General features: G+C 51.7%; 1 protein-coding gene across 1 annotated transcript in view; it reads right to left on the reverse strand.

Annotated features, from left to right (window-relative positions):
• Faim2 (Fas apoptotic inhibitory molecule 2) overlaps window positions 1-13,957 on the reverse strand; it is a 28,297-nt gene that overhangs the window by 8,189 nt on the left and 6,151 nt on the right. Inside the window, exons 4-11 of the mRNA XM_047551235.1 lie at window positions 13,871-13,935; window positions 13,379-13,432; window positions 7,622-7,672; window positions 7,331-7,370; window positions 6,825-6,862; window positions 6,233-6,320; window positions 5,906-6,001; window positions 4,265-4,318 (exon numbers count right to left, since the gene is read on the reverse strand). Coding sequence (XP_047407191.1) covers window positions 4,265-4,318; window positions 5,906-6,001; window positions 6,233-6,320; window positions 6,825-6,862; window positions 7,331-7,370; window positions 7,622-7,672; window positions 13,379-13,432; window positions 13,871-13,935 — 486 coding nt within the window. The remainder of the gene's footprint in view (window positions 1-4,264; window positions 4,319-5,905; window positions 6,002-6,232; window positions 6,321-6,824; window positions 6,863-7,330; window positions 7,371-7,621; window positions 7,673-13,378; window positions 13,433-13,870; window positions 13,936-13,957) is intronic.

Raw genomic sequence — 13,957 nt, forward strand, 5'->3', positions numbered from 1 at the left:
ATCCTAACCAAGCTCTTCTGGTGTATTAATCTAATAAGACATTAACGGGTAATTGGATACTGCAGTTCCTTCTCCTCCCCCGTGACTCAGGCGAGTGCTGAGGCCATGCCTAATTCAACTGTGCAACTCGTGCCATCTTAGCACCTCATTGGACCCAGCTCTGCCCTGGCCACACCTCTCAGGCATCCATTCATCACAGAAACACCTATGGGTGCCTGCGCTAGGTGTTGGGGCTGCAGCAATAAACAAACCAGGCAAGACCCCTGCTCTCAAGGAAGTAAATTCTGCTAGAAGGGAAAAAACAATGAACAACAGATCAGAAAACAATACAGTGTGTCTGAAGAAGACCCGTGCTAAAGAGAGAATTAAATTTGGGGGTGTGAGAGAGCAACACAGGAGTGCTCAGGCACACAGTGTTGTAAAAGAAGTGAACTCTTGAAGGAGGGGGGAAATGTTGAGAAGACACCTGGGGACAGAGAAGTCACACGAGCAGGGTCCTAGGTGTGATGAGTCGTGCTCAGGTGGCCAGAAAGGTTGGCTGTAGCCGAGTGGGTTGGGGGAGGTCAGAGATGGCTTGTGGGAAGCAACTGCCCGAGGCCAAGGAGAAGACTGACTTGGTCTAGCTCACTGCCACATGGTGCACAGCCTGTGAGCCCAGTAAGGCAGCCTGCAGGAGGCCATCGCGACAAACTCAGTGACAGATAATGGTGACTGGCACCAGGGAGAGCCATGAAGGTGGACAGAAATGGTCAGGTTTGGGATAGGAAGGAGAGCCAGGGAATTTGCTGCTGGGCCCCAAATGGGGTATAAGGAAAGGGGAACATTTGAGGCTGTCACCAGAGCATCTGTCCTGAGCAACGTGAAGAAGGGGAAGGCTGTGGGAGAAGTAGGTACCCAGGGAAAGAGCAGTAGGTCAGTGTCGCACGTACTGTTGGAGGTGTCTGATAGATTTCAAATGGAGACACTAACTAGGCAATTGGATATTCTAGTCTGGAATTCAAAAGAAAGATCCAAGCTGGGGATGTAAATTTACTGTCACCAGCATAAACAATGATATTCAAAGCACTGGGGCTACCTGAGACTCCTAGGAAGGGAGAGGGGCCTGGCCTGGACACTCCCAAGGAAAGATAATGTTTCTAGGGGAGGGAATGAATGACTGCATCAAACGGTATTGAGCGAAGGTCAATAGGAAGACTGAAACTTGAAAGATGGATTTGGCAACATGAAGGCCACTGGTGACATGAATGAAAGCATTTTTTTTTTTTTTTTTTTTTTTTGTACAAGGGATTGAACCCAGGGGTGCTTAAACACTGAGTGACAGTTCCTTTTCATATTTTTATTCAGAGACAGGGTCTGGCTGAGTTGCTTTAGGACCTCGCTAAATTGCTGAGGCTGACTTTGAACTCACAATTCTCCTGCCTCAGCCTTCTGAGCCACTGGGATTACAGGTGTGCGGCACTGCGCCTGGCTGAATGAGAGCACGTTGAGGCAGGTTGAGTGCTGAGAACTAGTGGGAGCAGAGCACCTGCTCAGCACGCAGAGGTCCCGGGTTCAATCCCTAGTCTCTCTCACACACAGAGGGTTAAGGGAATGAACTGGAAGGAGGGGAGGGACAGAGGAAGGACAGGAGTTGGGGTGGTGAGTGCAGATTTTTTAAAAGGAGTTTTGCTATATATGGGGAGTAGAGGATGGGGCAGGAGCTTTAGGGGGATGTGGGCCAAGAGTATTATGTAGGTTTTTCCTTCAGATGGGAAAAATTATAGCACACCATGCTGATGGGAACAATCCCATAGGGAGGACAATCCTGATGGTATTAACGAGAGAGAAGAAAAATAGCCAGAGAGCCCTTCTTAGTTCCTCCCCAGCCCCAGGCCAACAAAAGCTGTTCTCTTTGAGGATAACTACAAGAGTGCTGGAAATGGTAGCAGGTTGGGCACAGGACCTCTGGGTCCTGGTCCCAGATTTGTCCCTTTCCGGCCATGGGATTGTGCTGACCCCTTAACCTACGGGGCTTTTGATGTGGAAGGCAATTCTTAAAATAACATCAGTGATGCCTCCCTCCCTGGACTATAGTGGCAATCCAATAAGTTAATAGGTGTGAAAGTGTTTTGCAGAACCTAAGGAGTAGAAGGGATGACAGGGATTATTTTTATTATTCTAATAACGCAAGGGATTATTAAGAAGATTTAAGGGCTTACCATTCACCCAGCCCTACTTGTGTGTGCAGCCTCCCTGCCTAGCCCCACACTTACTGTGACCTGAACCTCCTCAAGCCAAGCAATGCCCTGACTCTCCATGGATGTTCACCCTCCCTCCAATTCCATCGATCCCACTTTCCCTGGCTTGACCGTTCTTCTGTCCCTGGCAAATGCTGTCCTCTGAGGCCTCCAGATGCTACTGCTCAGGCTTGCTCTCCCGAATGCAGCCCTCTTTCTTTCCTTCCAGTCCAATTCCCCACCCCATCCTTTTCTTTAGAAGGTATGACCTGGAGTCAGGAGAAGAGTCAGGAGAAGCGAGTATCTTTAGGATGACCAGCTATCCCAGTTTGCTCAGGATTTGGGGGTTCCCCCCAAAAGTGGGACTTCCAGTGCCAAACCCAGGAACATTCCAGGTAGACTAGGATAAACTGGCACCCTAATCTTGACCAAGGCCACACTTAATTGATTTACCATTATCTTGCCAGAAAACCTTGGACTAATTATTGAAATTTGGTTTGTTCATCTAAAGAAGAGGACTTGGAGTTCCAAATCCTTCCAGCCATCAAATTTAAAGGCTGGAGGTCATTGGTTTATTCTACAACATTTTAAGTGCTACTATGTGCCACACACTGTGCTCTTCCTGTTGACCCCAGTGTCCAGGCCTGCAGCCCAGCACCTCACACATAGTAGATGCTCAATAAAGACCTGCAGAAAGGATGAATGCATAAACCTCCACACCCCTATTTCTGGCTTGATCCTTATCTGATCCCTCTAACATTTGCTCACAGTTCTGACCTATGTCCTTTTCCCCATGTTAAGAGAAAGAGAGTGGGGGTGGGTGGAGGGGCCACATTCTCTCCCAACCCCAAGCCAAAGAAATTTGTCCTCTTTAAGGGTGTCCACAGGGGCACTGGAGATGGCATTAGGGTGAACACAGGACACCTGGTTCCAGGTGTGTTCCTTACAGGCAGCGAGACTGTGTGCAAGTCCCTTAACATCCAGGGCTTCAGATGAGGAAGGCAATTCTTACAACACCAGTGTTGCCTCCAGTTGTGGTGGAGATTCTGTCACCCATAAGCCCTAAAAATCTGTGACTAAGCTGGGAACTCTGGCCCTTCTGTTGAGCTGAATGTACCACCAAGGGAAAGGGGAGTCTGGTCACTGCTTTCACTGGCAGGGGATGTTTACTTTGGATGTCTTCCCAAGATGTCACCAATGGGCTTGCCCAGTTGGACCCTGGGGTGCTATCACATTCAGATACTTGGAGCCCATCTGTGCAAAAGGTATGCACTGGACTGCTGTGGGCAGATGTCTGTCCCAGGTCATCTCTTGTCTCTGGGGCATCTGCTTCCAGGCACTCCCCACCTAGTTTTTGACCCTGAGCAGGACTCTGGAGCCAGACAGTCTGAGTTCCTAGTTTGGCCCTACCACTCACTTCTTGGGATGCTGTACGACCTTGGGCATGCTATTTAACATCTCTGATCCTTGGTTTCCTTATCTTAATTTAATAACAATAGAACTTATAGACTTAGGGTAAGAATTAAACACACATGGAAAGCTTGCTGGGGGGAAGCAAGTGCTCAACAAATACTAGCTATTATTGTTATCATAACCACTGTCATCATCCTCAACACTCCCAGTTTGGTGAGAACATCAAAGAACAAGATCACTCAGACCGTGTCTTTTTCACAGGGTATTTGGAATCTCCCTATTCTCACATTATTCCTAGGGAAACAACACTAACAGTCCACACAGCAGGACATTTCCACATTTCCACCTCCACTAGTAGTGTTGGCCCTCTCCAGAGGGAAGGGCGACTCCTCGCAGCTCTGCCTCTGTCTACAGCTTCCATCCTGAGGTTACCAGCTTCCAGCCTCCCTGCCGGGTCAGCTAGTCTGTCTTGGACACCAGAGAGAATTCCCAGCATGCAGCACTGAGCTAGTCCTACCCACAGGCACTCCAAAAGAGTTCTGGGAAGAGGACTGTGAGAAAGACAAGGGTCGCAGAGCAGGCTGGGGAGATCACAAAGCAAAGAAGGTGGCCCCAGGGAAGGGGGCCAAACTCACCAACGTAAACACGCCTGCTCCTAGCACTGCATAGACCGCATGCAGCCAGGGCACCTGTGGAGCAGAGGAAGCATGGCTTAGGCATGGCTAGAGCAGCAACAGGCAGAGGGGGCAGGAGGAGGGCAGTCCAGAGAATGGAGGATGCAGGGTAGCCCTCCCCAGTGCTCCCTAAGAAGCTGAGGGGGTCCTTGATTCTCTGGGTTCTCTCTTGGGGGTGGGGGTAGGTACCCCAAGATAATCATGGAAGAGCTGGCAGGGAGCTCCCAGCCAACCTGGTACTTCTTCCCTCAACACACAGCCCTAGGCTCAGGCTGGGCGAGGACGAGTCATCTATTGGAGCCCTGTCATCCTCCTAGCCTGGGTCTGGCTTGAGGCTGTTCCTGCCTCTCATCTCTGTCCAATCTGGTGTTTGTCTGTCCCTCTGTCAAGGAGCTCCCTGGCTCTGCCTTAGGGGTAAGGGACTCAGGTGGAAGGGGACAAAGATTTGAACTCAGTATATGTGGGGGAATCTGGAGCCTGCCAGCTGTGCACGATGGGCTTGCCTGTAGCAGCCAGAACAACACTCTGTCCCAATCTCTGCTCCCTCAGGTCAAAAGGGCACCCAACCGTGTGTGGAAATCATTCACACAGGAGGTACCACACTAGCCCTGCTCTCTGTGGGGCCTCCTGGGAATATTTCCAGAAGATTCCTGGAAACAAAGGCATCCCATCAGTGAGACCTGGGTCAATAAAGTGTTCTTTGAAGTTCTGGGGCTCCTTCCTGTAACCCCCCTCTCCATCCTAGATACACAGAGGGCCCCCAGGCCAGCTCCGGCTCCTCCCTTCGTCAACAGGATCCTGAGAAGAGCCAAGGAAATGCCAGAATCAATCTTGATGTCGGGAATAGGAGCCAAATGCCTGAGGCTGGGGTAGGGCAGGATGGAGGGAGGGAAGGGGCAGTGAGAAATACTCTCCCAGTCCTGGCAGACAAAGGGTAATGCGGGACCAGGAACCCTGAGTGCAAGTCTATGTCTACTTCCACCTGGTACCAAATATGGTTAGGGTCTGAGCAATGAGTCCCCACCAAGGCCCAAACTGCCTCCTCTCTTGGCTTTACAGGATTCAAAATTCAAGGCCTCCTATGATGCCTCCAATCTGCGTGGTCTAGTTGGCATTCCTAGGGCAGACTGGACATCCCTAGAAGAGCTAAAAACTGACCTCCAGTCAGTGGGTGCTCTATGGGGTGAGGTCTGCACTGGGCCCCCTGCCCCACCTCCCACCAGCTAGGCCAGGAAGATTCTGCCTCTTTGGACTTGGTTGATCTCCCAGAAGGCCTGGTGGGCCCAAGGAGCCCCAGCAAGTCCTCCCCTGTTCCACACTCTCCCCTTACCCTCCCCTCCATCCTATAGAGGAGGATGGAAAAGGTGAAGCCGGATGCAGCTCATGGGGCTGGGCAGGTGCCCAGGCCTGTCAAGAAAAGCCTCCTTGTTTGCTTGCTTATACTGCCAACATGCCCTGGGCAGGTGCCAGCAGGGGCTGGACAGGGTGGCAGGCTGTGGGGTTTTAGTCCTAGGACACACGAGAGAATCGCAGGAGGGATCACAGGAGGGGACAGCACCCCAGGCAGAGGTCCCTCCCTGGGTCTGCTGCCCAGAGACTCACATATTGGAAGGGCAGGAGGATGGCTAGGATGAGTCCACTGAAGAAGAGAGTCATGAGCAGCACGAAGAGGACACCCTGACAGGAGGTGAAGTCAAACTGCAAGAAGGAAAGCTGTCAGCACTGTGGCTGGGGCAGCATGGAGCCCACTCAGGCTGTGTGCTGACCAGAGGGTGAGGCCCAAGGTCTTGAGCTCACGCCTAGAGCCCAGCATTCCCCTTCTTCCCCCAGGTCTCCCCAGACCCAATTCATCCCTTTACCTCTCCCCAGTCCTACCCCCACCGCCCCCGTTTAGAGCCCTGCCCTGTGTGCCTTCCCTTGCCTACTGACCTTGGTCTGGAAGCTGAAGACCGTGACCGAGAGGCAGACTAGGGCCGTGATGCCCAGGCACAGCAGCACAGACGTGGTGTTGTAGTAACTGAGGACCAAGGACCTGGGTCAGTTCCAGAGGGGCTCTGCTCTCCCCTAGCCCTCCCTGTAGGCCACCTTCTGCCAGGACCTGATTTCTCATACCAACCCTGTTCCTTTTCCCGACCCTCCCTCTCTCGGCTTTCCCAGAGTCTCTCCTGAGCCCTCATGCTTAGACTCGTGATGTTAGAAGGATCTTAAATAGGTGGAAGTAGGGGTGAGAGTGATTTCTATAGTTTACAGGTAAATTCAGGAATATGAGTCTGGGGTCTTTTGTATCACAGCTTGAGAGGAGTCCCCTTACTCCCTACCATCCCCCACTTCTGCCCTCCCCAAACTGGCCAGGTCCTGGAGCCACTGGCCAGGTGAGCGCCTGAGAAGAGGGTTGTAGGCTGGAGCCTTCTCTCCAACCCATGTGTTTCCAGGAAGGATGGGTTTGGGGACAGCTCCCTCAGGTGTGGGCAGTCCCTGGCATCAGGCCTGGCCCTCCTCTCCTATCATCTGTCTCCTTTACCTGGACAACATCCCAGTGAGGTAGGCCATGGACAGGGTCTGAAAAGAGAGGCAGGAGAAGGAATGTTGGAGTACTCAGATTTGCAGGAACCCAGGCACCCTCAAGATCCAGCTCAGGCCTCTACTCCATGCATATGCCCCTCAACATCTACACAGGACTAAGGTCCAGCTACACAGTATCTCCCAGGTCAGCTGTCCCTTTCTCTCTTAGGCAGCCTGCTCTCCCCCAGTAAGAGCCTTTCTTCTTCATTATCCATGCTCTGGGACACCCATAGGAACCTCCTAAGAACAAAAACACAAGGAGCAGACAGTGGATCAGAGGGGAAGGCTAAGCCCATTTGGAAACGGAAGGTGAAAGCTTCTGGTAGAAGAGATGGGGTGAAAACATCCCTGCCCCCAGGGACTTCACACTGAATGTCCCCAACCGGACTCCCTGGCTCTCAAAGCCCATGCTTCCCTTCCTCCACCCCCATTCAGCACCCAACCCATCTCACCCCAATTACTTACAAAGATGGTCAGCAGAATCAGGTTCCAGGGGAAGTGCCTCCTGTAAGGCAAGTCACAGACTTGGGGAGGGGGGTCTCTGCTACCCTCCTCCGCATTCATTGGAACCTTTTCCTTCAGCCACCCCTCCAAATGCCATTTGTCTACCAATTTTCCCCACACCTTGGAGGTGCCAAGTGAAGGAGGGAGGGGCAGGCTGCTTGAACCAGTACACTGGTGGTGGGCAGGACTCGGTCAAGACTGTCAAAGTCCTGCTCATATTTCAACAAGTTGATCCTCAAGTCATTAATATACCTGGGTCCAGAACAGCAAGCCAGCGTCAGGTAGGTAGCAAAGAACACAGCACTGTAAGAGACAGATGGATGGATAAGTCAGTCAGTCCCTCTTGAGGCTCTTCCTAGTCCCCTGGTGCATCCACTTGGCTACCCCTGCCCACAAAATGTGAGGCAGGATGATGGGGGTGGGGAGGAAGGAAGCTGGCAATGGGCAGGTTCTAGATCCAATCCCAGAGAAGAGGAAGGGGGATGGGACAAACCTGCTTCTAATAATTTTGAATCTTGGGTGCCATGGGACAGCTGGTCCTGACCAGCCAAGCCACAGTGACCTCCCAGACATCACCTTGCTATTTTAAAAGTTCATGTGCAGTATTTTTTATGTGGTAGAGTTTTTAGTTCTTTACAAATACTAACTTATGCGATCCTTGTCTTTTTTTTTTTTTTTTTGAGATATGTTCTTCACTTTATAGCTGAGGTCCAGTGAGGTCAGGTGACATGTCTGTCATGCATACCCTATTGCAGCAGCATGATTGGAGCCCAGGCTCTGGCTCCAGGGAGATTGCTTACAACCACCACCCCACACTGCTTCTTTCAGCCTCATCATTGCGTGTAATGATCTTTACTTTATTATTGGTCTGTCCTACTAGGCTGTGAACTCAGCATGGGCAGGGCCCTTGTGTCCTGCCAGTGCCTGGCATAAGCAGGAAGTGGCACCTGTGGAATGAATGTCTGGATCAGGTGGCCAGAGACAGCAACTGCACATCAAAGTTTTTTTTGGGAGAGCAATGAAGGCAGAGGCCAGTCCAGGAGGTGGGAGATGAGGGCTGAGGACCCAAAGATGGATGGGGTTAGTGCTACCACCAATGCATGGTCTCCAACTGCCATGAGGCTTCAACATGACAATGCCATCCCTTCCCCTTTCTTTCCTCAAGTTCTCTTACCCACACTCCACAGCAGCAATTCCAAACTACATCCTCCTTCCCCAAATCTCCCAGGCTGCCTCACTCTCCAGCATAGTCTGCCGGTTGTGTTCCAGAAAGATCTAAGATAATGAGGTGGGGCTCCCTTGGCTTCTGGCTTGCCACCTGCCAACTTATGCTATGGGTCCTCCTGTGTCTCCTCCCATCCCAGGCCAATCTCCCCCAGCTTGGCCTCTGGGTTCCACCCCCTCAACTGCCTGGTCTCTCTCACTTTAACCTTCCCACTGGCACCTCTCCTTCCGCACAAACCTCCTCAGGCATTCTCCATCTTTATCTCACATCTTCCCCAGCTCTAGTTACAGCCATTCCAACTGCCTCACAGCCAAGTTTCTCAAAAAAATGGTTTCCACTCTGGGTGTCTTCTTCTCCATCTCCCCAACCAGCAAGCCCCATCACAACTCTACTTAATGAGAGCTGGCTTGCTACATCAGGGTGACCTTGTTGAGTCCAAGACATTTGTCTGTCCTTACCTGACCTCTCCATGTCTGATCACCCCTATTGTTTCCCTGGTTCCACAATGACACACTTTTGGGTCCCCTCCGCCCTCCATGGCCACTCCTTCTCAGTCTCCTCAGGGAGTCTCTGAATATGCTTGATTCCTTCAACACAGACTCTCCTCCCTTCGTACTCCCCCTAGGTGGGCTTACTAACCTACCGGACTTGCACCCCCATGTTTCAGATCTACATTTTCCTTCTCAACTCCAGATGGAAACATCCAGCTACCAATTGGGCTGATGTGGTTCTTCAGACGTGTCAAGCTCAACAGGGTAGAACTGATCTTTCCATCCTCTCTGTTCCTTCTGTATCCCCTGTTGCAGAGGACACCATGTACCCGCCAAGCCACCTACCCAGAGGCTTCCAGCATCATCCTTGACTCTCACTCTGCCACTCCCAATTAATCACCTGGATCTGTTTATCCTCCTACTCTGGCAGTTCTCAAATCTGCATTCTTCCCTCCATCCCCACCACCACCCTTTGAGGTTGGGCCACCTCTTTCTCTCTCTCTGGCCTGGTCTACATGGCAGTACATTTGATCCTACTGTCTCCTGCCCTGGCTTCCACCTTCCAAGTTACAGACAGACCAGGTCATGTGACTCCTCTGTATAAAATTCCCAAAGGCCTGGCAATGCATGGTCCACCCCGCCCACCTCTCCAGCCCTGCTCTCACCCCACTCCGCCCCTCCACTCCACCCTTCTCATCGCAACCTGCTCTGCATGCTGGAAACGTGCTCATCACACTGTTCTTGCTGTAAAGAATGGCAAGGACACCCAAGGCTTCCTCCTCCAGAGGGGCTTCCTCTGTGCATCATGGGTATACCTCAGCTGAAGCCTGTACCCCCACACCCCTTGGGCCAGCTCACCAGACTCCTCATGCAGATGGAGCATCTGGGGGCCAGACTGGAACTTATTCATTTTGCACTCCCACATCTAACATGGGTCCTCATACCTGATAGGAGCTCTTTAAATATTTCTGAATGCAATGCACAAATAAAAAACAGGCAATGCAGGGGTCAAGACACGCCATATTGGATTTGGTGAACAGGATCCCTCCATTTTGACCCTTTTCTATTCTTTAGTGGATCTCAAATAATGTGGAGCCATTGCCACAGCAATTGGGGGGTTCTGCTGGTAGTTGGTGCCAGGTGCCAGACCTGCTGAACACCCAGCAGCACTTGTCCTGCCCCAGTTGAGAAACATTCCGGCATCTGCTCTCTTTTGCTCTGCCTTGAGTCATTGGCCAGTCACCTCAACAATGATAATAGTACCCTTGTCTACGTGTATCCTTGGTGTAGGTCTTGTCGCCCTGGCCAGACTAGAAGCTCCCTGAGGGCAAGGGCCCTGTCTCCTTTTCTCTCTGAACCCTACTCCTCAAGCCTCATGACAACGCATCAGAAGGGCAGGCAGAGGGAGCCGAGACCCAGGACTATGGTGCAGCTCTGGGGCCCAACTCAGCGTTCATGTGCCACTACCATTGTAATCTTAGATGAGCTCCTTGATGGCTAAGTCCCTGTTCCCTCCTTTGTAAAATAGGAGGCTGCCGGGAAGCCTGATGAGAGAATGCAGGTGAAGCAGTCAGCACAGGGTTTGGCGCAGAGTTCGGACTCCTCCTCCACCAGAGCTGCTATTATTGCAATTAGAAGTTGGCTGACGGACAGACGGACGGGACAGCCCACCTCCACCCCAGCTCTCGCCTCACACTCTTCCTCCTCAGCTGTGCTGCAGACATCATGGCTCAGTGGGAGCAATCAGACAATAAGGCGAGAACCCACGGAGGGAGTCTGGGACCTTGAGAAAGCCAAGGCTGGTGTCCCAGGGGGCAGAGAATGAGTTAGAGAAGGCAGAGAGAACAGCTGATTTGCACTTCAGAGCCTGAGCCCCAGGGCCTGGGATGGTCTGTTTACAGAGTCAGGACAGGGAGTGAGGCTCAGGTGAAGGCCAGCCAAACCCAGTGCTCCTCCCCGACTTGTCCTGCTCTAGAACCCGGTGTAGGCAGCACAGCAAAAAGGGTAAGTGCGTGGGTTTCACCATCAGAAAGACCTGGGTTTCTATCAAGGCTATGCTGCTTGGGAAGCAATGACCTTCCACTTCAATTTTCTCATCTGTAGGATGGGGATAATAATAGTACCCACTTGGTAGTGTTGTGGAAGGATGAATGAAAATTATTTGTACAGTGCTTAGCACAGTGTCTCAGGCACAGAAAAAGAGCAGTTTTGTTCTCACTGCTATTACTACTACTCTAAAAGGAACAGACCGTGATGGAGCCCTCAAAGCATTTGGTGTATTGGAGTTGGTGAGATCCATTGGAATCAGGAAACAGACTCAGGCACAGGATTGGGAGGGTTGAAGGTGAGGAAAGGGCAGAGCAGAACCCCAGGTGGACTTTCTGGAGGAAAGGACAGCATCCTGTTGTTGAAACTCCTAAGCACCTTTAATGCTTTGCGGCACCCCGTGAAAAGCACACTGCCCACGCCCACTTCTGATTTCTTTCCACCTGTACTCCACCCCCAAGCCTGAAGATGGTGAGGAGGAGGGCTCCAAATCTCACCACTCAGAGGCCAGATTCTTCTGACCTCTCTTCCCCCAAGTCCCATTCTCCGCACGTGCACACACACCATGGAGTGGACTCTGCCCCACTTCCTGAGCCTGCTCATTCCCAGGCTGTCCTCTGGCCACCATCTGCTCGGGGCACAGGATCTGGCAGACCCTCCCACAGAAGGACCAGAGGGGGACCTAAGGACTCCACTCCCGAGTTCTCAGGGGGCCCGAGGCTGCCAGGCAGTGGTGACTACGTGTCAGGAGCCATGCCAACCTGCTGTGTGGGCTGGCTGGAGTGGCAGTCCCTGGGGCCTCATTAGCTTTAGCAAATAATGCCTCTCATCTCCCAAGACACATGCCTCCCTGCCTGCTCTGCAGACAGGGCCTCTCTTCTGTGACCTAGGATGAGCTCTGAGTATGAAAATCTCTTCCCCTGGACCCCTACCTTCAAGAAGTAGCCCAACTTCTTCAAGAAGCCCAAGGCTAGGATGAGTCTCCTGCCAATCTTTGGCTGGTTTGGGCCAATGCTGGGTCCAACTTTGAGACTGCTCTGGGCTCAAGGTGGTCGAGGTGCTTTGGGCAGAGCCTACCTCTCCACCATATCCCTATCCAGGAACAGTCCCGGGACAGCCACAGTGCGCAAGTCCCTTAGTCGGGTGATGGGAGCCGTGACCCCTAGGGCCCCACAACTCCCTGAGAAGTCCTTTCAGCCCTTTGCCAGTCCAGTCTGTCCTTGACCAAACGCAGCACTGAGTTCTCACTTCAGTCATTCCTCTCCCAGCAACAATGCCCTTAGTCCTCTGGGCCCATCTTTTGAAGAGTCCTGGTGCCCGGCTCACTCTTCCTTCCTCCCCTCCACTGAATATCTTAGCATACTGCCTGTTCTGACCATTGTCTTATCCCTGAAAGCCTCGGTACAGGGATGGGGGCTCAGGAACACTATCAAATGAGCCTTTCTTCCCTGAGTCCTAGTGTGGTTCTGGCCTGGAATTATCCAGAATAACTCCTTATTACCCAGAAAGGAGGATCAGAATCACCTGCAACTCCAAACCTCTTCTCCCAAGTTACTAGCCATGTTCTTTAAAAGAGTACAGGACTAGCAGGAGTCAGGTGACTTGAGGGCTAAAGAGAGACTGCCAAACAGAGGGATTAAGGTCACAGGTTTTAACCTGAATCTTGGGTTTGTATTCCAGCTCCATCACTGACTAGCTGTGTGACCTTGGGCAAATTACTCAAGCTCTCTGAGCCTTCGTTTTCTGAGGTAATCATACCCAGTATTTCGAGGATCAAATGCAATACTGTACATCAAGTACACAGAAGAATGCCCAGCCCTTATTAGGTACTCTTTAAGTGGTGACTATTATGATTAATAATTTCATAAGCCTTAATAACAGCAATGCTAATAAGAGTAGCAACATTATCATTAGTATGGGTCAAGGTGTTCCAGCCCCCTCCTCTGTTAGGACCAAGATACTGGCTCTCTCCAGCCATGGCCCCAGCCCCACCCTTCCCAAGTTATGCAGGTATCAGAATCAACCCTCCTCTGCATCTGCCCTGTCAGACCTCAACACTCCAGACAAATCCTTCTGGTCATGTGCTGCAGCCAGTAGAATGGGGTAAGGCAGGGGGGATCTGGGAGGACAGTCCCCAGGGGTATGGGGAAGTCATGTGATTGGATCTATCAACAGAAACGCAGAGATTCCCTCCTACTGCCATTAGATCTTCTCTGGGAGGGGACTTCAAGGGTGGAGTATACTCACTAGGATGCCCAGTACCATCCTGGGTTGGCCTGGACATAATCCTTAACAGGGTCACTGCGGAGAAGAGAAGAAGAGAGAGAGAGAGTCATAATTTACCATAGGCCTCTATTTCTGGTTCAACATTTGCATTTGTCACATACAGTTCACAAAACTCCAGAAGGAGGAAGGAGGGATGTAGCCTCTGGAGACTCAGGAAGTTATAGCCCAGGTCCAAGCTGGGACCAGGGGGTTCCTGAGTTTGTGGCCGGTGGATCAGTGAGAAATGACTGCCTCACAGACACCTGTAGGCCCAGAGGTCAGCAAGTTCACCCTACATTGGATAGAAGATTCCTGGAGCTGTGCACTCTTAAGATTCCTTCCCAGCACAAGGAGATCTGTTGTCCTCCCAAATATCTCTGGTGAACACTCCAAATGAGGTTTGATTGGGAATCCCCCTGCCCCAGGCTTGACCACAACCACCCTGGACAGTGCCAGTCCACACTGCCAACTCACCAGAAGGTAAAGAGAGCCACGACACCTAAGGTCACCAGCAATTGAATCAGAAGGATGGTGTAGACCTGGGGATAGAAGGGCTCTGCT

Source organism: Sciurus carolinensis, chromosome 4, assembly GCF_902686445.1.
Source record: "Sciurus carolinensis chromosome 4, mSciCar1.2, whole genome shotgun sequence".
Taxonomy (NCBI): Eukaryota; Metazoa; Chordata; class Mammalia; order Rodentia; family Sciuridae; genus Sciurus; species Sciurus carolinensis.